At 45.5% G+C, this 25,333-nt stretch overlaps 1 protein-coding gene and 1 non-coding gene across 2 annotated transcripts; one reads left to right on the forward strand and one right to left on the reverse strand.

Annotated features, from left to right (window-relative positions):
- Positions 1 to 7,884: 7,884 nt before the first annotated feature.
- Positions 7,885 to 11,561, reverse strand: LOC140357787 (cell adhesion molecule CEACAM6-like). The gene is made up of 6 exons (XM_072442303.1): positions 11,489 to 11,561; positions 10,971 to 11,285; positions 10,275 to 10,553; positions 9,931 to 10,197; positions 9,540 to 9,749; positions 7,885 to 7,934 (listed from the first exon to the last, which is right to left on the reverse strand). Exons 1-6 carry the CDS (start codon positions 11,529 to 11,531, stop codon positions 7,885 to 7,887), a joined length of 1,164 nt encoding a protein of 387 aa, XP_072298404.1. The 5' UTR covers positions 11,532 to 11,561.
- A 10,007-nt stretch (positions 11,562 to 21,568) lies between these two features.
- Positions 21,569 to 21,734, forward strand: LOC140358841 (U1 spliceosomal RNA). Its single transcript, XR_011926726.1, has one exon. It is a non-coding gene; the product is annotated as a U1 spliceosomal RNA (small nuclear RNA).
- The last annotated feature ends 3,599 nt before the right edge of the window (positions 21,735 to 25,333 follow it).

The raw sequence follows: 25,333 nt of genomic DNA on the forward strand, positions 1-25,333 counted from the left end.
AAAAAGAACATCAAAACTAAAATGAAGTACAGCCGACACGACTGTAACAAAACATACAGAAGAAAAGGAAGTCTTCAGTCTTGGTCCTCACTCTCCTGCTCAGCCCCCACGCTCACGTCACAGATTCTCAGCGATGATCAGCCGTTAAGTCCTCACAGGAGCATCCATTGCTTGGAGGAGGAACCTCTGATGCTCGTAGAGCCTCCACCTCCAAGCTGAAAAAAACTCCTCAATAGGATTTAGAAATGGAGAGTAAGGGGCTAGGAGCACCATCACCATCCTTTGATGGGCAGCGAACCACGCCCCGATGAGCGGGCCACGGTGAAAGTTGACATTGTCCCACACAATCACATATGTCGGCAAGTGAGGCCCTACCAAACCCCCCTCATGTAGAGGGATAAGATCCACGTAAAGGCGGTCTAAGAACACCAGGAGGTGTTGTATGGGCTGATACTTGGAATGTGGGTGACTACTCCATTTTCGGATATTGCAGCACACACTGTGATGTTGCCCCCGCGCTGTCCTGGGACATCCACCGTTGCCCACTGGCCGATGGCATTCTGGCCACGCCGTCGTCCTTTGGCGAGGTTGAACCCAGCTTCGTCAACAAAAAACAGGGTGTGAGGGTTCTCATTATTCTCTACAATACAGGAAACACAATATTACTATAAATTGGTTATGCAGTAGAATCAGACAACAAATTACATTGAAATGTTTTGTTCTCTGCAAGTTCAATAAAGTGGGCTCTATCCTCCATTGCTAACAGGTCATAATGATTTTCAACTCATAACAACTGTACAATATACTATGCGTAGTGCACAATGCTTTACCTGTTCATACTGACAGTGCAGCTCCTTCGTTTTCTCAGAGTTCCTTTCGAATGGAACTCTGTATAATTGCTTCATGGTCATCTGTTTAATCAGGACCCTGTTAATTGTGGAGATGCTGACAGCATTTACATTTTCAAAGATGCCAGCATTGTCCTCCAGGATTGTCCTCCAGGATTGTGGTCCGGATTTGTCGCAGCGTAATGGCATTGTTGGCCTAGACAATATTAACAATTTCCAGTTCCTACTGTTCACTAAAAATTGTTCTTCTGCAGTAGGTTGTCTTCCAATCCTAGACATTAGAGTTCACAAATATACACTATTACTATTTGTATTTAGATGTTTTACTTTTACTTTAGTTCAATACATTTGGAAACTACTGTTAGTAACTCCACCACCAATAATTCAATAGTTGACTGAGCACATCCCTGTTTTCCCTGCGGAATGTTTGAATGATCGAGGACACAGTAGAGCGTGACTGTAGAGCGTGACTGTAGAGCGTGACTGTAGAGCGTGACTGTAGAGCGTGACTGTAGAGCGTGACTGTAGAGCGTGACTGTAGAGCGTGGCACATTAGGCTGAACTCTACGACCTGCCTCTGTCATTGTGAGGCCATGAAGACCACATGGTCCACAAGAGTAGCCCCAATTTCATCTGGTACTGGTTGTCTTCGGCCTCTTCCCCCTACTCCACCCACTACTCCACCACCACGCTCCCTTGCTCCTCGTCCTCTTCTTCTTCCTCATCTTCCTCCTCTTCCGTGAACATGCAGTTGCCCTTGCTCGTTTGGTGCTTCCATGTTCATACTTGTCAACTGTACTGAAGCCCTAGATGTTTTATAGAATCATTTATACTCCTGGATAGCACCTGTCAGCACCTGCCAGCTAACTAAAACTACTGAGTGACGGTGATCGAATGTGAGAAACTTCCCCTTGATTAGTAAAGTTCTAGTTGCACCTGAAAAAATGAAGCCGATGATCCAAGAGATCCATATTACAGTATAAACCTATGGATAATATGGATTATGTGCCTGAACGATTGTGACAGTGAGTGAACTATTCTGCAGGTGATGATGAACAGAAGGTAATTATGCAACATGTTTTGCAGCGAACAACAGCTTGACTGAGGAGCAAAACCCTACACACAATTAGCACAACCACAAACCCAATTATCAAAACACATTAGCTCCTTTGCAAAATGAAACACTCTTGTAAAAACTCTACACTAACTTATCAAAACCATATTTTTTTACCATATGAAAAACGCACGTTGCATATGACTTAACTATGTTTGCACCAGTTACACACCAGTTACACACCAGTTACACACCAGTTACACACCAGATACACACTAGTTACACACCAGTTACACACCAGTTACACACCAGTTACACACCAGATACACACCAGTTACACACCAGTTACACACCAGTTACACACCAGTTACACACCAGATACACACTAGTTACACACCAGTTACACACCAGTTACACACCAGATACACACCAGTTACACACCAGATACACACCAGTCACACACCAGTTACACATAGTTACACACCAGATACACACTAGTTACACACCAGTTACACACCAGTTACACACCAGTTACACACCAGATACACACCAGTTACACACCAGATACACACCAGTCACACACCAGTTACACATAGTTACACACCAGATACACACCAGTTACACACCAGTCACACACCAGTTACACATAGTTACACACCAGATACACACCAGTTACACACCAGTTACACACCAGTTACACACCAGTTACACACCAGTTACACACCAGATACACACCAGATACACACCAGATACACACCAGATACACACCAGTCACACACCAGTTACACATAGTTACACACCAGATACACACCAGATACACACTAGTTACACACCAGTTACACACCAGTTACACACCAGTTACACACCAGATACACACCAGTTACACACCAGATACACACCAGTCACACACCAGTTACACATAGTTACACACCAGATACACACCAGTTACACACCAGTTACACACCAGTTACACACCAGTTACACACCAGATACACACCAGATACACACCAGTTACACAGTTACACACCAGATACACACCAGATACACACCAGTTACACACCAGATACACACCAGTTACACACCAGATACACACCAGATACACACCAGATACACACCAGTTACACACCAGATACACACCAGTTACACACCAGATACACACCAGATACACACCAGATACACACTGCTGCACAGAGTCGTTTGGGTGAAGAACACCGAGAATTTGCACAACTCTTAACACAATGTCTGCTCACACTTTGTGCACAACAACACACACAGTGAATACTACACACACTTGTGTTACTGTAGACACACACAGGACAACACACACACAGTGAACACTACACACACTTGTGTTACTGTAGACACACACAGGACAACACACACACAGTGAACACTACACACACTTGTGTTACTGTAGACACACACAGGACAACACACACACAGTGAACACTACACACACTTGTGTTACTGTAGACACCACACAGGACAACACACACAGTGAACACTACACACACTTGTGTTACTGTAGACACACACAGGACAACACACACACAGTGAACACTACACACACTTGTGTTACTGTAGACACACACAGGACACAAGACTAATGCTGTTTTACATAAACTCAAGACAACATGGCAAAAAAGAAAAAATGTCCCAGTTTTCATGAACATCACATTTTATCCAGTACAAAAAAGAACCTCCCAAACTCCTCCCCCTCTTCCTCCTGCTTGAAGTCTTCCTCTCCCTCTTCCTCTTCCTCTTCCTCTTCCTCTTCCTCTTCCTCTCCCTCTTCCTCTTCCTCTTCCTTCCATTTTGGTTCAGTTTGGTTTGAACTCACTGCTGCATTTTTATAGTGCTTAAACTTGATTGGTGCGTCTACAATTAAACAATCTTGTGTTTGGTCACCTGATGACAGTGTTCTATGAGCTGGCACATGGGTGTGGTCATTTGGCACATGGGTGTGGTCATTTGGAACATAGGTGTGGTCATTTGGCACATGGGTGTGGTCATTTGGCACATGGGTGTGGTCATTTGGCACATGGGTGTGGTCATTTGGCACATGGGTGTGGTCATTTGGCACATGGGTGTGGTCATTTGGCACATGGGTGTGGTCATTTGGCACATGGGTGTGGTCATTTGACAGTCAGTGCTTTAGAGGGAGTGACATCTCGATAAACTTCTAAATGCACAAGTGTGTTCAGTGTTGTAAATCACTGTGTGTGTTGTTGTGTTACTGTTTGTGTTGTCGTGTGTTACACTGTTTGTGTTGTCGTGTGTTACACTGTTTGTGTTGTCGTGTGTTACACTGTGTGTGTTGTCGTGTGTTACACGGTGTGTTGTTGAGTGTTACACTGTGTGTGTTGTCGTGTGTTACACGGTGTGTTGTTGTGTGTTACACTGTGTGTGTTGTTGTGTGTTACACTGTGTGTGTTGTCGTGTGTTACACTGTGTGTGTTGTCGTGTGTTACACTGTGTGTGTTGTCGTGTGTTACACGGTGTGTTGTTGAGTGTTACACTGTGTGTGTTGTCGTGTGTTACACGGTGTGTTGTTGTGTGTTACACTGTGTGTGTTGTTGTGTGTTACACTGTTTGTGTTGTCGTGTGTTACACTGTTTGTGTTGTCGTGTGTTACACTGTGTGTTTTGTCGTGTGTTACACGGTGTGTTGTTGTGTGTTACACTGTGTGTGTTGTCGTGTGTTACACTGTGTGTGTTGTCGTGTGTTACACTGTGTGTGTTGTCGTGTGTTACACGGTGTGTTGTTGTGTGTTACACTATGTGTGTTGTCGTGTGTTACACTGTGTGTGTTGTTGTGTGTTACACTGTGTGTGTTGTGTGTTACACTGTGTGTGATGTCGTGTGTTACACTGTGTGTGTTGTCGTGTGTTACACTGTGTGTGTTGTTGTTTGTTACACTGTGTGTTACACTGTGTGTGTTGTTGTTTGTTACACTGTGAGTTGCACTGTGTGTGTTATTGTGTGTTACAATGTGTGTGTTGTCGTGTGTTACACTGTGTGTGTTGTTGTGTGTTACACTGTGTGTTGTTGTGTGTTACACTGTGTGTTACACTGTGTGTGTTGTTGTGTGTTACACTGTGTGTTGTTGTTTGTTACACTGTGTGTTACACTGTGTGTGTTGTCGTGTGTTACACTGTGTGTGTTTTTGTGTGTTACACTGTGTGTGTTGTTGTGTGTTACACTGTGAGTTGCACTGTGTGTGTTATTGTGTGTTACACTGTGTGTGTTGTCGTGTGTTACACTGTGTGTTGTTGTGTGTTACACTGTGTGTTGTTGTGTGTTACACTGTGTGTTACACTGTGTGTTGTTGTGTGTTACACTGTGTGTTGTCGTGTGTTACACTGTGTGTGTTGTCGTGTGTTACACTGTGTGTGTTGTTGTGTGTTACACTGTGTGTTGTTGTTTGTTACACTGTGTGTTACACTGTGTGTGTTGTCGTGTGTTACACTGTGTGTGTGTTTTTGTGTGTTACACTGTGTGTGTTGTCGTGTGTTACACTGTGTGTGTTGTCGTGTGTTACACTGTGTGTGTTGTCGTGTGTTACACTGTGTGTGTTGTCGTGTGTTACACTGTGTGTGTTGTCGTGTGTTACACTGTGTGTGTTGTCGTGTGTTACACTGTGTGTGTTTTTGTGTGTTACACTGTGTGTGTTGTCGTGTGTTACACTGTGTGTGTTTTTGTGTGTTACACTGTGTGTGTTGTCGTGTGTTACACTGTGTGTGTTGTCGTGTGTTACACTTTGTGTGTTGTCGTGTGTTACACTGTGTGTGTTGTCGTGTGTTACACTGTGTGTGTTTTTGTGTGTTACACTGTGTGTTTTTGTGTGTTACACTGTGTGTTGTCGTGTGTTACACTGTGTGTGTTGTCGTGTGTTACACTGTGTGTGTTGTTGTGTGTTACACTGTGTGTGCTGTTGTGTGTTACACTGTGTGTGCTGTCGTGTGTTACACTGTGTGTGTTGTCGTGTGTTACACTGTGTGTGTTGTCGTGAGTTACACTGTGTGTGTTGTCGTGTGTTACACTGTGTGTGTTGTTGGGTGTTACACTGTGTGTGTTGTCGTGTGACTCCGGTCCCTTCCTTGTCTCTGAGTTTGTCAAATGCGGCGCCTGTCCAGGGCTCACTTTGCTATCAATTGGGGTCACCCGTGGCTGGTCACCGCCATCGTAGGGCCCCGTTCTGGTTTCATCCAGCTTCGAAGGCTCCTGCGCACTGCGGGGTTGTTGGCATTTGTGGTCCTGATTTGCGCTGGCTCACCCTTACGCTGGACACAGCGCCAGATGATATATTTGGTCCGACTCCGGTCCCTTCCTCGTCTCTGAGTTTGTCAAATGCAGCTCCTGTCCAGGGCTCACTTTGCTATCAACTGGCTGGTCACCGCCATCGTAGGGCCCCGTTCTGGTTTTATCCAGCTTCGAAGGCTCCTGCGCACTGCGGGGTTGTTGGCATTTGTGGTCCAGAGCCCCGGCTCTAAATTAAACCTGTTACCCTAGTAGGCCGGCCTCCGGGTCCCCCTCTCTTCTTCGGTTATGGAGTACATTGGGCGCGGGGGCAGCCAGTGGAGGGCAAGGGCCCTGTCTCCAAGTGTGGTGCAGGGGACAGGGGAGCCAGGGCCTTGGGGCCCTGGTTCTATTTTATTTTTTAAAGTGGCTCAGAGTACCAAGGGCACGGACTTCCAGGGGGCTGCACCAAGGGTGTGTAGCTCGTGTTGGGGTGCTTAAGGGTGGGTCCCCGGGTTCGGAGGGAGAGCCTGGTCCCCGGTGGTCATCCCCGGAGTCCCGGAGCCCAGGACCCGGGGAAGAGTGTGCCCGGGTCGGGGCTGAGTCTGGTGGAGTGGGGGGGTGGCTCTGGAGGTGCTCCAGGGGCTCCAGGGGGTGCTCAGCGGAGGCCATGCCCGGCCAGAGTGTCCCTTCCCCGGGGTGAGTCTGGGGAGAGTGGGGGGTGGCTCTGGAGGGCCTCCGGGGGCTCCAGTGGCTCCAGGGGGTGCTCAGTGGGGGCCATGCCCAGCAAGAGTGTCCCTTCCCCGGGGTGAGTCTGGAGGAGTGGGGGGTGGCCCTGGAGGGGCTCCGGGGGTTCCAGGGGGTGCTCAGCGGAGGCCATGCCCGGCCAGAGTGGACCTTCCCCGGGCTGAGTGGCCGTGTGCGGGGTGGATGATCCCTGCTCCGCCTCAAGCGAGTTCGAGACCGGCTGGGTGCCCTTTTATCCATGAGGCACTGCACTGCCTCTGGCAGCCGAGTTCGAGACCGGTGGGGGCTCCAGGCTCCAGGGGGTCCTCCCCGGACCCCCCGACCCGCAGAAGGTGCTCCCTGGCCGGGCTGAGTCTGGCCGTGTGCGGGGTGGATGATCCCTGCTCCGCCTCACGCGAGTTCGAGACCGGCTGGGTGCCCTTTTATCCAAGAATCAATTGGAGTGTGGAGTTTCTATGCTTCAGTTCTCTGTATCTCAGGAAGTTTTTAATTTCTACATTTATTTCATCCATAATCTCTGGCGCCTAAAGGGTTCAAATCTGGTCTCCTCCCAGGAGATTGCAGCGCCACAGAACCTGAACACGTGAATGAACTAAATAGAGAATGAATATGGACATGCTAGCCAGTGTTTGACCATAAAATAAATAACCCTAACCCCTAAACTTAACCCCTAAACCTAACCCCTAACCCTAGCCCCTAAACCTAACCCTAAACCTAACCCCTAAACCTAACCTGTAACCCTATTGTAAACCTCACATGTGATCTGGGCCGCCAATGGGAGCAGACCAGATTTAGGTCAACGCCCACTTTCAACGCCCACCTAGAAGCTGCTCGCCTTCTGATTGGCTTAGAAATCTGCACTGTTCCAAGTTAGCTACGAAAAAAATATTTGCGGCCGGGTCTGGGCCGGGCTAAAACCACGGAGCCTGGCTCCACCAGAGGATCCGGAGTTGAACCGAACCCTGCCGCATCTGAAGCCGGGAAATGGCCACTCTGTTCAAGGCGGATCACAGCCTGGATTGTCCAGCTGTGAAGGAGCCCTGGAAGCTGGAAAAAACCAGAACGGGGCCCTACGATTGCGGTTCTTGTGTGCCTGTCAAACAAGCTCCTTGTCCGGTACACGCAGAACCAGGATTTGTACCAATTTCAATCGCCAAAAACGTCATTCTCAGAAACCTCCCGGCCGGCCCCTACCGTTACCGTTTGGCACTTTTCGCCTGTGAGCAGCGTGACACATTTCGCGGGGGCAGCGTGATTCAGCCTGGGAAAAACGTCCAGCCCAGGTATATGGTACTATGCCCAGGGAGTCTTTTCACCTCCAGGCCCCAGGGGAGTGCTTCTCTGGGGGCAAACAGTGCACTGATGATGGGGGATTATTTCATTTTGCTCATTTTGGTGTTTTTTCACATTTTAACCCATTTTCACCCCTTTTGCTCACATCTTCAAACTCGGGCCCTGATTACAAGTTCTGACCAAATGATGACAAACACGGTATTTATTATGTATTTTTTTCATTTTTTTTATTTTTCCAACTTATACATCCATCATTGGTGCCAGGCAGGTTGTGGAGAAAGCAGTGAAGAAAGGAGAGAGCCATCACAGAAAAGATGTCCATCCAGGGTCAAGGTACCCTGCACTTTTACATATCCAAATGACAGCATGACATTATTTTTGTACTGTCCAGTGTGCATTGACCAGCGCAAAACATACCCTGAACAGCTTTCACTCAGGGCATACACTCTATAGCCATATTTGTCAGGTTTATTCGGAGAGTAACATTTTAGTGAAGATCTCCCCTTGAAAGCTATTGTCATTTCATCTAAAGAAAGCTCCTTGATTGGACTGTAAACTGCTGCAAATTTGGGAATAATCAAATCTATTATTGGGCGGACTTTGAACAGTTTATCGTGCCCGTAATCATTATTGTTGACAAAATGAAAGAACGAAAGAATGATTTCAAATCTGTTTCTTGACATTACATTTCCAAATCCAGGCGTTTGTGTAAGCCAAAATGTTCCCCAGTAATCCTCGATTTCAGGTTTCTCAACAAGGCCCATGGAGAGATGCAAAGCGAAGAAAGCTTTCATTTCGGTGACTGATACATCATACCACTCAAGAAATCTTGAATGTGGCTTCAGAATCATAGGTGCCATACACTGATGTGCATATCTATTTGTCTCATCAGTAATGAAAGTCCAAAACTGATCGGTCAGAAAGAGTGACAGAATATCAAATGGATTAGCATCCGTCAGATCCATCTCTCCTGTGTAGCCAACTGGGTCTTCAAAAGGTTTGATCCATGCCTCAAATACCTCGACCTCTCTCAGCATGTCCCAGCTCTCATCCACCGGGCAAGTTTTACTGCAGCCACTGGTTCCACTGGTTCCTCGCCTCCGTCTGTCCTTTGCACCTGTCCGTTGTTTCGAAGTCCCTTCATCTCCACTTGGAAATCCATCGTCACTCTCGGGGAGATAATACCCTTCAGAGTCAGAATCTGCTGTAAATTGCATGCCACGTGTACTTCCTCCAGCCATTTTTTTCCTTACCGGATCTGCCCTGGATCATACCTGGCTAATAAAGGGAAGTTGCACCGAACCGACCAATGACTGAAGTGATTCATTTTCTACTATTATTTCATAAATTTCCTTGTACGGTAAAGTCGCATTTCTGCGACTTTGGCGCTTAAAGGGTTAGAAGACAACACTTGTTTTTGTTCATAAGATACAATGTTTTCAGAAGTCTTTAGCTCCTTCAACCACTTTCTGCTGAAGATGGAGCCAGAGGCATCACAGATTATATTCACTGAGGAGCCTTCCATCGGCTGATTGGACGATGACTCGACAGAAATATTCATTATTCTCTCTGTGGAAGAAAAACTAAATATCACAAAGATTTCCTCACTGAAGATGTTAGATTAGTTACAGTAAATATTGCAAACGTAATAAATATTTGTCTTTTGACATTTTAAAGGACATGGCATGAAGGCAAATTATGAAGATACGTTCAACAGACAAATCTTATGGATAAAAGACACTGCTCTTACTCAACACAGAGATGAGTCCAGGCTCAGAAGTTGTGTATCTGTGAGTTTTGCTGTTGAAAGCCTGACAGCTGTAGTCTCCACTCTGGTTCATCTGGATCTTCATCAGTTCTAACTGTGCTCCAGTAAAAGACAACAGCTCTCCATTAAAAAGCCATTGAAACTGAGCTGCAGGTCTAGAGTCAGCTGAGCAGGACATAAGGACGTCTGAGCCTTCCTCAAAGTCATCGATTTGTGGAGAGGTCTTCAAAATGACATCATCAGGTCCGTCTGAAGGAAGAAAACATTGAATAAAGTTAAATGTGGAGAGTCGTGAATGTGATTAACAGTAGACATCATTCACTCACAGCTGATGGAGAGTTCTGCAGGATCACTGGTGCTGCTACTGACAGGATTAGACACTTTACATCTGAATGGTCCCTGGTCAGAGCGCCTCACAGTGGCTATAGTGAGAGTTGCGCCTCCATCAGTGAGATTCACTCTGTCACTGGCTGTGACTTCATCACTGCCATTTAACCAGAGGAAAGACAGAGAGAGGCCAGAGGCAGAGCACGACAGAGTCACAGAACTGATGAACTCCACCGAGTCTGAGCTGCTGACTGTGACTCTCGCATCAGACACTCGCTCTGTGGGAGGAGAGACAGAGTCATTTAATCAACATACAATAAGAGAATGAATGCCATGGCGATCATATAAGCCTGTGCCAACCCACTTTCACCTTGAGCAGTGACTCCCAACCTACAGGGCTCAGCATCTAAATTAGGGCCCCAGGGAGGTGGATTTGGGATTAAGGATTTTATATAGATTACTGTTCTATAACGTTTGTATTTTTCATAAAACTATCATTAACCTCATCATTAACCTGAAGATGGTGTAGGAATAATATACAGATATATATGAATATACAGAATAAAATAGATTAAATTTAATTAAAAAATCATTTGAATCCAAATCAATTGTAATGTTTCATATATGGTGCTTATATGAGATTCAAATGTGTGTAGTTTTACATGCATACATTTACATCATAATAAAACAATTACCATAAACTTTCAGTTTTGTTTTCCCTTTTCTTTTAGATAATTGTGTTAGTTCAATAGCCACTTGGTACAGTCCAGCGTCATCAAAAGTCACGTTCCTGAGCTCCAGAGATCCAGTAGAGTTGAACAGAGTGACCCTGTCTTTATACTTTGGATAAATGCCATCACGCTTTGTGTCGACTATATCAATATATTCAAAATCCCATTCCATTCTAAAAAAAGGTGTTTGTGTTGGAGGAATTGATGTGGTGAACATGACTGTGCCTCCAACAGCTGCTTCCACAGAATCAGGCAACACACCACCTCCTGACACTAAACCTGGAATCATAATTAAGCACAAAAACATTCAGGCATGTGACATCGTATTCATAAACTCAACATCGTATTCATAAACTCAAGGTTAAAAATGTTTTTCCTCTAACATATAAAGACAAACTGCTTGTTCGTTTTTAATATACCTTTGGTTAAATGTTGTGATTACGTGTTGGTGGAAAACTAAAGTTAAATGTACTTTTTCCTACCTGTGAAGGCAATAGCAACAACACAGAATGTGAAGAGTCCCATTTTTGTAGTTTGCGTTGCATCCAAAGCCTCAGGAAACTGAACTCTGTGTGAGAAGTAATGAGAGAGGTGTTTAAAGGCAATATCACTCTGCAGTAGTCTGGACTCACAGCTTACATGCTCTACACCACATTTTGAAATTTTGCTAATTAAAAAATTGCTCCCATTTGCGCAAAACGAGTGCAATTTGGACCAAATTTGAATCAGTTATCAACTTTCAAGCTCGGACTTGTGTATTGTGAAAAATTCTAAATGTGTGCGATAGCGTCCCCGCGTCCTAGCGTGACATTTAAATGTATATATATTTTTTTACAAAAATTTTCAAGATTTTGCCCAAAATTCAATGTTGGCGTCCCAATCAAAAAAGCCAATTGGACCCATGCCATATTTTTTACTGTGTAGCCGTAGCAATAAGAGAAACATCCAATGTTATCGTACTGTGAAAGTCGCAAAATTACAACAAAGTATAAGGGCAAATCCAAAACAAAAAAAGGGGCACTAAGAGAATAAAGTAATTACATTTCGACATTAAAGTTTACTTTCACTTTCAGCACCACGGCCAGGACGCAAATGGACTTGGATTGGTTAAAAGTTTACACAAAGCCCACAATAGATGTTGATCTTTATAATGCTGGCCTTTCAGACATCACATACAATCATTTCCCAGGTGCAGTGTCCCCATGTCCTTCTGGTTAATGGCCTGCGCATGGCTCAGGTCCTGGACACTGGGTAGGACACTGACCGCACTCAGAGCCACAGAAGACGAGGGAGTCTCGGACCATTTTCACCAATAATCTGCTCCCTCGACATCTGCCTCTTCAACCTCCTAAACTTTGTACAAAGTCACTGTTCATATAAGTTTTTTGTTGCATAGGTTTTATATCAGAGCACTACGGCTGGTGGAGCTGCAGTGCCTCACAGTTAACAAGGATTGATGTGTAAAATGACGTACTCCGGTGTTGGGTGCACTTGTGTTGTTGGAGCTTTATAGTATCCTCTCATTGTAGTCATCAGCCTGGGCTACATGGGTATATCAGGTTGTACTTGTGTTACTCGGCTATAGGAGGTGGAATGAGTTGTATGGATGATGGCGTGTGCGTAAAACATATCGCTTTTTGGCTGTGCCAAACACGATCCAAGCGTTAGACAGGAGGATCTGAGAGGAAGCGCAGACAGCAAACAGCTGTTTTGTGTTCCGTGTGTTTTTACTGAGTTTGTCCAAGGGACGACAAAAAGGTTAGAATCGGTGCATAAAACGTAAGTGCACACCATGAGTAAGAATTGTGATTGTGCGCAAAGTGCCCAGGTAGAAAAACAACTTAGAGGAGCAGAACATGTGTGAATATAACACAGAGGCGTCTCCTCCTGTCCTGGCGCTGATAAACTGCAGTGTCTTGTCTTGTAATCAGCACACACGTAAGGCATTGTTTTAAAGGCCAGGAAACACTTTAACATCTATTGCAGGCTTTTGTGTAGTTCTAAACTGTCAACTCATCCAAGCCCGTTCATTTGCGTCCTGGCGTGCTGAAAGTGAACTGCTCATGTCACTTTGAATCAGAACATTCAGAGCCCCTAAACCGGCCCCTAAACCACAACTTTGTTCTCATAAATTCATGACTTTATTCTTGTTAAATTACAACTTTTTGACTTTGACTTTCATCTCATACGATTATGACTTTAATGTCGAAAGTTAATGGCTTAATAGCCCTTGTACAAAATCTCTGAAATGTCCAAATGTTTACGCTTCACACTTTAACAAACTCTTCTTTGGGCGATTGCCTGATCAAGCTCAAATTTGGGGGAAATCATCTTCAGGAGTGTGGCATCAAAAGGTATCCAAATTTCAATTATACAATGTACGGTATTTGTGCGGCGCAGGTGCAAATTTGTCCGACAAAGACAAATTATCATTAACAAAATTGCTCCCATTTGCTCATCCCAAGTCCGATTTTGCCCAAATTTAAATTGGTTCATAGACTTTCAAGCCTGGACCTGCTCATAGTTAAGAAAAGGGCCATGATAGCACCCCCTACAGAGTGAAATCAAATTGTAAAAATGTAACGTTGTTGAAAATGTTTGAAATTTTGCATAAACCTCCAACGGGAAAATCTCAATCTCTGACATTTCCATTTCATACTTACCTTACAGAGTGAAATGAAATTGTACATGGTCCGTGGAAATTTTACTTTTTGGAAGAAAAAAATAATTTTGCACAAAATTTGATTTTCGGCGTCCCGATCAAAAAAGTCCTGAACTAGCCCAAGCTGTAAATCTAACGTCCCATATAAATCCAGCTGTAAAGTTAGAAAGGTTCAAAGCTGTTGATTAAGAGAGAGAACTTCAGCCCTTATGTCCTCTAAAAGCTCCACTTGTGTCCTAGACCCCATTCCAAGCTCCTCAAAGACATTCTCCCCCTAATATAGACCCTATTCTGAATATAATAAATACTTCAGTAGAAAGTGCTTATGTTCCACGTCCTTCAAACATGCAGTCATTAAACCTCTTCTGAAAAAGACTCATCTAGATCCTGACCTATTGTTAAACTACAGACCTATTTATAATCTGCCCTTTGTCTCTAAAATCCTGGACAAAGCTTTGTCGCCACCTGCAGGACAATAACTTATTTGAAAGTTTTCCAGTCAGGGTTCCGAGCCCACCACAGCAGGGTTCCGAGCCCACCACAGCAGGGTTCAGAGCCCACCACAGCAGGGTTCAGAGCCCACCACAGCAGGGTTCAGAGCCCACCACAGCAGGGTTCAGAGCTCACCACAGCAGGGTTCAGAGCCCACCACAGCAGGGTTCAGAGCCCACCACAACAGGGTTCAGAGCTCACCACAGCAGGGATCAGAGCCCACCACAGCAGGGTTCAGAGCTCACCACAGCAGGGTTCAGAGCCCACCACAGCAGGGTCCAGAGCCCACCACAGCAGGGTTCAGAGCCCACCACAGCAGGGTTCAGAGCTCACCACAGCAGGGTTCAGAGCCCACCACAGCAGGGTCCAGAGCCCACCACAGCAGGGTTCAGAGCCCACCACAGCAGGGTTCAGAGCCCACCACAGCAGGGTTCAGAGCCCACCACAGCAGGGTTCAGAGCTCACCACAGCACTGAAACTGCACTAGTTAAAGTCACAAATGATTTGTTATTAGCCGCTGACGATGGACTGGTCTCAGTCCTGGTTCTGTTGGACCTCAGCGCAGCGTTTGACCATCGACCACAACATTCTACTGCAGAGGTTAGAATGTGACGTAGGTGTTGGAGGCCCCGCCCTCAGAGGCCCCGCCCTCAGAGGCCCCGCCCTCAGCTGGTTTAAATCCTATCTATCTGATAGGTACCAATTTGTTCATGTAAACCAGAGCTCCTCACCTGCTCTAAAGTAATTTACGGTGTGCCACAACTTTAACCCTGCGCCAGTTCGAATCCTGCCGACGACGTCTGAGTATATGTGACTCGCCACGGCAATTGTCGGACCATGTCGGCCTCGGTGAAACTGAGAAAAACAGCATTTTACTTTTTTTTCCCCAAATTTGTGATTTTCGTTTTTTTGCAGAATGTGCTAGTTGAAGTTATGAATAAGCCCCTGTGTGCTTCAGATAACACTATTGGTTGTCTTAAACGTATACATTAAGCTGTTAAAAATGTGGAGTTTTGGGGTCTTTTTCCTGCTCTCCTGGGGGGCGTCACCTTTTTCTAGCCAACGTGTTGTTTACATTTTCCACCAATCAGCTGTGATCCGCATGGCAGCTGCTGCTCCGTGTTTTCCTCTCATTACTCCAGACCGTCTGCAGAGCACAGTCTTCAGAGCTTACATTTCCTGGACTACATTGCAACGGAACTGTTTACTCAGGTACACTTTTACTTTACTACTAAATTATTGCTTTAACGCTGTGTTTTAAGGCGGTCTCGTGATCACTTTAGAATCTTACTTGTCTGCTCCGGTGGAGCTAATGCTAAGCTAACATGTTGCTTCAGTGCACTCTGCAATACGGGCTTAATGTGACTACTTGCTGTTATCACCATGTTATCGGGTTATTTTTCGGCGTGGGTTGGCCCGTGGGTTGTGTGGGCCGTGTTTTGTGTCTGTTTTATGGTGCTAAACCGGCTGTTACCCCCACAGCCCGGAGCTAAACGCAGCTATTCGGAGCTAAGTTGTAAGCTAAACTTTGCTATGTCATCGGGTTATTTTTCGGCGAGGGAAGAGAAAAAAACTACAACTCCCGATACCACTTCTGGTCACGTGGCTTACGTACGTTGCACGTCACGCACGCACTGCGTCACTCGAACCAATCACGCGCTTGCCTGGCCATTATCAGCTTCCTGTGTGTCTCTCTGTGCACGGTGTTGGGAGAGACAACAGGACGGCTGAACCAGGTAAGCTTTGCGACTAAAACACCCGCTTTTAATCACTTTAATGTGCGCCGGTTTTAAACTCGAGTGTATGTTTATGTTTTGGTGTGCTGTTCTGCAAGTGTTTTGCTTTTACGAGCAGTGTTATCTCAAGTGAGCTAACTAGCATCGCTAGCCGAGGGCAGATGTCCCAATATCTCCGCGTTTTGCATCTTAAATACACCGTTAACGTCACAATGTGAACTGTTATCTGTGAAGCGTGTTATTCCCATATTACTGTTAACCCTAATCCTTTTATCCCCCTTTTCAGAATTGGCAAAGACCCTGACTGACATGACCTGTCTCTACGTGAAGTCTGCTAAGGAGCGTGGTAAGTGTAAAACATTATTTTGGTGATTTTTGTGTTTTAATGATTAGAGTATAATTAACCATAAGCAACATCTGTTTTTCAGGTGAGCCTGCAGTTTGTACATCAAGCTTCAGATCACTGTGGAAACAGCTTCTCCCACACATCAGAAGCTGCAGGCCACGCACAGATCATCAGATTATCAAGCGAGCATACATGAAGACCAGGGTTGACACTTTGGAAGACATCGTTGAGGTTAGTTTATATTATTTGACTACTGTAATGTGTAAACATTAGCCTGGCAAAACTTCAGTGCTGCTCTCTGCTTAAGATATGTTTCTTCTGTTCTCTTTTTTTTACATTGTCGCCCTTGTCTTCAGGGAGTGGAAAACAGCTCTCCTGAGTCTCACCTCATCATCCCACAGCTTGTTGGAACGGCGGATGGCAAAGTGTTTGTCAAGAACTTGGACTGGCAGAAGCATCTGAGTCCCTTCTTCAGACGGCTTCCAAAGATCAAGAGTTATCAGCACTTCAGGTATTTAGATTGAAACTCTCACATTGTGTTGTGTTAAAAAAAAAAAGAGTGTTTTATGTGAAATAGTTAGCCATTTCTTAAATGTCCTGTTATTTGTTTACAGCTTTGATGCCAAGAGCCGAGAGTCACAGCACAGAAGAGTGCACAGACGAAGAAGAGGATGAGGATGTGATCTCTGATGTAATTGGACTCTGGTGGTGTACATATCATATATATTATCTATTATCTCATATATTCAAAGCCATGGACCCGTTGCAGTTTGTATACCTGGCCCTGGCATCTGTTTATAAGAGTTCTTCTATTAAGAGTGTTTTTTAAACTTCCTATAAGTTATCTGTCCTTTCCCCCTGTATCTACTGTGTTGTAACATTAAAGGCTATCTTATCTTATCTTTTGTTGTTTGTGTTGCACTGAATCACCTGTGAATTATGTTTATCGACAAATGCAATGAACCCTATTCTCATTCTGATTCTTTGATTCTATTCAGGGCCTTTTGTAATCCAAGTATTTCCATTTTAATATAGTAACTTCTAATTCTGATTCAAGTCCAGTTCACATCAATAACAACACTCCTCTTGAGTCTTGAGTGACAGCTGTAGGGGGAGGGGCTGTCAGTGTGACAGGGGGAGGGCTTATCTCAATGAGATGCAAATGAGCCCCGCCCCCTGTGACTCTGGGCTCACTCAGGTGAGAAACTTTGGAAGCCGTTTTCTCAGTGAATGGGTTTGAGAGTTGTATACATTCAAATGACCACAACTTACTCAAATATTATCAGATCTACATGAGTGAGACATCATTGGAAAGCTTTGAATTCACACTTTCAGAATCTGTGAATAACTCAAAATGTCTGCGGGTAGACATGTAACTGGATTGGCCACGGTCAGACACATTTTTGTACAAACTGTTATTTAGAATATGGACAGCAGAGGGAGCTGTCCTGCTACTTTTGTACATTTAGAGTATTTTATGCCCAAAAAATATATTCTGAAACTTGTAAAAAAACCAGGTGCTGAAAGCAATTTTCAACACAATTTACCTGTTTTATGAAAAAACGAGTATTTATGCCCAAAAGAAACCCTGAAAAACATTGCTGTCCTGCTACTTTTGTACATTTTGAGCGAGTATTTTATGCCCCAAAAATATTTTGAAGCTTGTTAAAAGTATGTGTAACCCTCTTACCAACCGGCTTAAAATAAAGAGGTAATAATACGTTCCGATAGAACCCCTTTAAACTCAAATTTAACTAAAGCGTCAAAAGAGACATTCCAATGTATAAAACCATCTAGGTTAGAAGTATGATCCTCACTGTAGAAAACTATTTAAATCAGGCTTCCCAGAAGTGTTAATGTACAAAAAGACACACCGTAGTACTTATTAATATATTGTATTAAACAAGAAAAGTATTTGTCTTTGATGCATTTGATGTTTGACACATTGCTCTGACACCATCTGCAGAGATGTCTGTCCATTGTTTTTCAGGGTTATGGTCAGGATGTGGGCCCCGACAAAGCGTCAGCGTCAATGTTTTGAACTCCTGATCTGTACTTGAGACTAAAATCATATGTAGACAAAGCCACAAGCCAACGGTGACCTGTTGCATCCAATTTGGCCGACATCAACACATAGGTCAATGGATTGTTGTCTGTTCGGACTTCAAACTTTGTGTCATACAGGTAATCATGTAGTTTGTCGACAACTGCCCACTTTAATGCTAGATACTCCAATTTATGAGCAGGGTTCGGATGGAGATAGACTACGACTGATGAAAGCGACTGGTCTTAGTCCATGGGCGAGCTAGCCAGGAGAAAAGATGGGCGCAGCAATCCACTCCCTCGACGTCCTCACGAAGGTGAGTGCAGATCTGCAGTGGTCACGGTCTGATATAAACAGCACAGACGCGATAGCATCTTTAGCTTTAGCCTAGCTTAGCATTAGCTTAGCTCCGTCAGCTACATACATGGCAAAATAGTACAAAACTCACCACCTTGAACACACACAAGACCTCCACGGTCCTCCGGCGCAAGGGGAAGTTAACCAGGTCGATTGACACACAGCTCTAAGCAAGTTTAATCATTTTTAAGCGAGTTACAGTCCTCAGCAGCGCAGCGCAGCTCATCACTACATGCTCCTCGTGGCTTCTCTGTGAGTCTCTCTGTGTGCACCTGTTCTGCGCGTGCTCTGCGTCACATTCATGCGTGATAGACACGAGCGCAGAAAACCAAAATAAAAGCAGACATAACTTGAAAAAACTGTTAAGTTGAAACACAATGAATGAACATTTTAACCCAATGCAAAATGCATATTTCAAAAAATATTACAAATGCCCTATGCATTGTATAATGAAATGCAAAATTAAATATCCTGATAATTAAAACATCAGGTTATTACATATGTATAAAATACCAGGTGCTGAAAGCATTTTTTGAAACAATTGAGTAGAAAAGAAAAAGAGTATTGTAAGCAAAAAACTAAACTAAACCTTGTTGTCCTGCTACTTTTGTACATTTGAGAGAGTTTTTTATGCAAAAATACAAAGAGATGAACGCATTTTTCGAAACAAGAGTATTTTAAGCAAAAAACAAACAAAACATTGCTCTCCTGCTACTTTTGTACATATGAGAGTATTTTATGCAAAAGAAATATTTTGAAAGTTGAAAAAAGTATGTAAAAATACCAGATGCTGAAAGCATTTTTTGAAACAATTGAGTGTAAAAAAATATATATATAGAGAGAGAGTATTTTAAGCAAAAAACTTGTTGTCCTGCTACTTTTGTACATTTTGAGCGAGCATTTTATGCCCCAAAACTATTTTGAAGCTTGTTAAAAGTATGTAAAAAATACCAGGTGCGGAAAGTATTTTTTGAAGCAATTGAGTGTAAAAAAAAAAAAAAAAAAAAAAAAAAAAAAAAAAAAAAAAAAGAGTATATTAAGCAAAAACTAAGCAAAACATTGCTCTCCTGCTACTTTTGTACATTTTGAGAGAGTTTTTTAGGCCAAAAAATATATTCTGAAGCTTGGAAAAAAAGTATTTAAAAATACCAGATGCTGAAAGCAATTTTCAACACAATTTACCTGTATGTATATATATATATATATATATATATATATATATATATATATATATATATATATATATATATATATATATATATATATATATATATATATATATATATATATATATATATATATATATATATATATATATATATATATATATATATATATATATATATATATATATATATATATATATATATATATATATATATATATTTTTTTTTTTTAAAAAGAGTATTTAAAATAAAACCTGAAAAACATTGCATTATATTTTATGTAAAAATACCAGGCGTTGTCAGCATTTTTTGAAATGATTTACCTGTTTAAATATAAAAGGAAAAAAAAAGGATTTTATGCAAAACAAAAAAACTTATTTTGACTAAACAAGTGGTGTCTATATGGTATTTTCTATGTATTTCATGGAAACAGAGTATTTTATGCCAAAACACATAGGAATAATAGAATAATATTCGGGCTAAAAGCGGGGAAATGGCCAAATGATAAAGAAAGCACAAAAGGTGTCTTGAAACATTGACTCTTACATTTGAGCAGGGTTTTCTTTAGGTTGAAAGATTCAAGTTGACAAGAAAAGCTTGTCTGTTCCTCCTGTGGTGGCAAAAATCTCTCGATAAGACAAAGAAGCAAGTTGTCTCGTTTCAAAAGTAAACTGTTTAAACTTGTGGCTGAACCAGAAAGAAACTCGTGTGGACTCATTCTCATGGAAGGCCGAGTCCACACGTCTGTCTCTTTTCTGCTCCCCAAAATGTGTGTTTCCCAAGTCCTCCCGTCCCACGTCTGTCCACTTCCTTAAATCACAGAAGGTCACATGACCACACACAGAAGTTCCCGGTCACTGGTCTCTCAGGTACAAAGGAACCAAGGAGCAAATGGGACATAAAAGAAACAGTGGTTTCAGGAAGGAGACAGTACAGAACATTTGCATTAATTCAATTCACACGTCTTGCTGGCTTTGTCCTAGTTTGAAACAGAACGTGGGACGTCCTAGTCACTCCAGGACGTCCGGACATGGACATGTCCAGGCCAAGAGGAGTCGTGTCCGGCTGTTGACCGTGTTAGAAATAAATCCAATTAAGATAGAATTTGAAAAGCAAAGGGCCAGATTATATTTTTCCACAACACTCCTGAGTGTCCAATGACGTAAACATAGATTACACCCTGAACACGCCCACAGTGAAGGTGTGTGAGAGCAGGTGTGTGAGAGCAGGTGTGTGAGAGCAGGTGTGTGAGAGCAGGGGTGTGTGAGAGCAGGTGCGTGAGAGCAGGTGCGTGAGAGCAGGTGTGTGAGAGCAGTGGTGTGTGCAAAGATCAGCAAAGAGACAAGTAACCAGACCTACTTCAACACAGTCCATCAAGATTGTGGCAAGAGTTTGACTGTGGTGTTTTGGCCTCTAATGTAGCTGACGACGACGAAGAAGAAGAAGACGAAGAAGAAGAAGAAGAAGAAGCTTTTCTACCTATGTCTAAAGCAAGCAAGCGGTCATCCTCCAAGAGCAAAGGTTGTGTCTTGTCGGCCTTTAAACATGCCCTTGCGTACCCTCCGTTTGGCATCCCGTGTTCAAGAACTTTAAAAGTAAAAAAGAGTGCTTAGAACGCACAGACTTGCGTGTGTATCGCTGCCGTTTAACCTGGGGCTCAATCGTCGGGTGGAAGCTGGTCCATGCAAATGGCCGGAAGGACCATGCTGCCACATTGCCTCTTCCAGGGCCTGGGCCTTGGCTCGGAGCGGAGCAACTCATACTTACCTGGCAGGGGCGACACCATGATCAGGAAGGTGGTTCACCCAGGGCGAGGCTCGTCCATTGCACAAACAGGATGTGCTGACCCCTGTGAATTCCCCAAATGTGGGAATCTCAACTGCATAATTTCTGGTAGTGGGGGACTGCGTTCGCGCTCTCCCCTCTTGTTTTTTGTCAGAGGAAAAAAAAAAAAACCCAAAGGGTCGTTTCCATGTACGCCGCTCGCGCTCCGGCCCCTCCGCCGGGCGCTTTGCGCGGGCGCCGCTTTGGACCGTTGACGGGAGGGTCAGCGTGGGGAGAGCTCACTGCTCCCCGAACCCATTGTGGGCATCGCTTCTCGGCCTGTTCTGTGTGCAGGTCAGTCACGGTGTGCTCTGTGTGCGGGTCAGTCACAGTTTGTTCTGTGTTTATGTCAGTCACAGGGTGTTCTGTGTGCGGGTCAGTCAAAGGGTGTTCTGTGTGCGGGTCAGTCACGGTGTGCTCTGTGTGCGGGTCAGTCACGGTGTGCTCTGTGTAAGGGTCAGTCACGGTGTGCTCTGTGTGCGGGTCAGTCACGGTGTGTTCTGTGTGCGGGTCAGTCACGGTGTGTTCTGTGTGCGGGTCAGTCAAGGTGTGCTCTGTGTGAGGGTCAGTCACGGTGTGTTCTGTGTGCGGGTCAGTCACGGTTTGGTTTGAGTGCGGGTCAGTCACGGTGTGCGGGTTAGTCACAGTTTGTTCTGTGTGCGGGTCAGTCAGGGTGTGCTCTGTGTGCGGGTCAGTCACGGTTTGGTTTGAGTGCGGGTCAGTCACGGTGTGCGGGTTAGTCACAGTTTGTTCTGTGTGCGGGTCGGTCACGGTGTGTTCTGGGTGCGGGTCAGTCACGGTGTGTTCTGTGTGCGGGTCAGTCACGGTGTGTTCTGTGTGCGGGTCAGTCAAGGTGTGCTCTGTGTGAGGGTCAGTCACGGTGTGTTCTGTGTGCGGGTCAGTCACGGTTTGGTTTGAGTGCGGGTCAGTCACGGTGTGCTCTGTGTGCGGGTCGGTCACGGTGTGTTCTGGGTGCGGGTCAGTCTCGGTGTGTTCTGTGTGCGGGACAGTCACGGTTTGTTCTGTGTGCGGGTCAGTCACGGTGTGTTCTGTGTGCGGGTCAGTCACGGTGTGTTCTGTGTGTGGGTCAGTCATGGTGTGTTCTGTGTGCGGGTCAGTCACGGTGTGTTCTGTGTGCGGGTCAGTCACGGTGTGTTCTGTGTGTGGGTCAGTCACGGTGTGTTCTGTGTGTGGGTCAGTCACGGTGTGCGGGTGAGTCACGTTCTGGGCCACGTCACTGCTCTCTCCTCCAATGGCGTCCTCCCTGTCCTCCCCCCTGTCCTCCCCTCTGTCCTCCCCTCTGTCCTCCTCTCTGTCACCCGCACCACACGGACATAAGTGGCGGAACATGCGGCACTCTCTGCACTTCGGGGCCCGCTGCGCGACGCACTCGCGCGCGTAATGCCCCTGGCTCCCGCAGTTGCGGCACAGAAAGTCAGGGCACTCCCTCAGAATATGGCCAGGCTGGAGACACCCCCTACACACCCGCACCTGCCTGTCGTGTATTACCCTGAAGTACTCGGGGCCCCCCGCGGTGTCAAACCTGACAGAATACGGTAAGGACTGCACCGTGTCCGTGAACCTTACCCGTACAAACCTGGTGCCGTCCGCCACGTTCGTCCCCGGCCACATTCTCCTCCTCACCTCGGAGACCGCAGAGACCCCCCAGGCGTAGAGCTTGGCCAGGATCTCCTCGTCCTCGATATAAGCCGGCAGCCCCATGAAGGACACGACCAGCTCATCCACCGAGATGTCACGGGCGTGAACCCTGACTCCTCCAATGCAGTACCCGTCCAGGAGCCGCTCCTTCGCTTTAGTGGTACTGACGGTTACTTCATATTTGTCCTTCGAGATGAGTCTGCACGCTACTATGGAGCCGCACACCTCCTGAGTCGATTTCAAAAAAGCTAGTGGCGTGATTTGTGCTCCCTCCGTCAACTCCAACACCACAGTGAGTTCTTTCATAAATTTCATTCTTCTTTCTTCGTTCTTTCTATTATTTACAGATTCTTTCAAACTTTGTCTTGCCTTTGTCGTGTCCATTCCAGTGTCCGATGCCGTGTTGTCCGTCCTTTGAGCCATGCTCACAAAAAACAAAAAATCCACCTCCCAGTAAGTTTACTGGGAGGGGAACAAACAAAAGAACTGAAAAAAGTAAATGAAAATGACCAAAATAACGATTAAAAACTCAAAAAAAACTCCCAAACCTCCAGCTCCAGACCATGCAGCACACCACAAATTGCACGCACCTGCACTGATTGCAAAGGGGCTGGTCCAGGGTGGTATGGCCGTGAGCGAAATGTTCCAGGTCAAAACTCGTATAAATGGCTTTTTTTGCATCAAACGCTGTCTTTTTGTGAAGAGTACCTTGTCTCCTACAGCTCCGACCATCACCTCGTCTCCTCCTACAGCTCCGACCATCACCTCGTCTCCTCCTACAGCTCCGACCATCACCTCGTCTCCTCCTACAGCTCCGACCATCACCTCGTCTCCTCCTACAGCTCCGACCATCACCTCGTCTCCTCCTGCAGCTCCGACCATCACCTCGTCTCCTACAGCTCCGACCATCACCTCGTCTCCTCCTACAGCTCCGACCATCACCTCGTCTCCTCCTGCAGCTCCGACCATCACCTCGTCTCCTCCTACAGCTCCGACCATCACCTCGTCTCCTCCTACAGCTCCGACCATCACCTCGTCTCCTCCTACAGCTCCGACCATCACCTCGTCTCCTCCTGCAGCTCCGACCATCACCTCGTCTCCTCCTACAGCTCCGACCATCACCTCGTCTCCTCCTACAGCTCCGACCATCACCTCGTCTCCTCCTGCAGCTCCGACCATCACCTCGTCTCCTCCTACAGCTCCGACCATCACCTCGTCTCCTCCTACAGCTCCGACCATCACCTCATCTCCTCCTACAGCTCCGACCATCACCTCGTCTCCTCCTGCAGCTCCGACCATCACCTCGTCTCCTCCTGCAGCTCCGACCATCACCTCGTCTCCTCCTGCAGCTCCGACCATCACCTCATCTCCTCCTACAGCTCCGACCATCACCTCATCTCCTCCTACAGCTCCGACCATCACCTCGTCTCCTCCTACAGCTCCGACCATCACCTCGTCTCCTCCTGCAGCTCCGACCATCACCTCGTCTCCTCCTGCAGCTCCGACCATCACCTCGTCTCCTACAGCTCCGACCATCACCTCGTCTCCTCCTACAGCTCCGACCATCACCTCGTCTCCTCCTACAGCTCCGACCATCACCTCGTCTCCTCCTACAGCTCAAACCATCACCGTCTCTTACTCAGGACGCCCTGAGCAGCAGCAGCAGCAGCAGCAGCCCAGAAGAAACCCTTTAAGGACTTTGTGGACACAGAGTTCTTCCAGAGGGAGCTGGAGGCCACAAGACAGAGAGTGGAAAAAGGAAGCAGCAGAAGAGGAAGAGAGAGGAGTCACCTGCCCCAGGGAGAACGTGCAGGTTCTGCCCCAGGGAGAACGTGCAGGTTCTGCCCCAGGGAGAACGTGCAGGTTCTGCAAACTGGTGCTGAAGCAGGCCCTCACAGTCCTCACATCCACACATACTTCCCTGGACTCTATATATCTGTATATTTAATGTAAATACTACTGTAAAGTAATGAATGCTGTCTGAAGTGTAAATAAATGAAACTTAATATTTCTGGCATTTTCCCTGTCAATAAATATTCTT

The sequence above is a fragment of the Eucyclogobius newberryi genome, unplaced genomic scaffold (genome assembly GCF_026437365.1).
Source record: "Eucyclogobius newberryi isolate DKJ021-1_F unplaced genomic scaffold, fEucNew1.0.hap1 SCAF_13, whole genome shotgun sequence".
NCBI lineage: Eukaryota > Metazoa > Chordata > Actinopteri > Gobiiformes > Gobiidae > Eucyclogobius > Eucyclogobius newberryi.

Coding starts and splice junctions, on each gene's coding strand:
- LOC140357787 (XM_072442303.1), bottom strand. CDS start 11,531: ATGGGACTCTTCACATTCTGTGTTGTTGCTATTGCCTTCACAG. Junction 11,286..11,488: donor TGTTGCTATTGCCTTCACAG/GTAGGAAAAAGT, acceptor TTATGATTCCAG/GTTTAGTGTCAGGAGGTGGT. Junction 10,198..10,274: donor TGCAGAACTCTCCATCAGCT/GTGAGTGAATGA, acceptor TTCTTCCTTCAG/ACGGACCTGATGATGTCATT.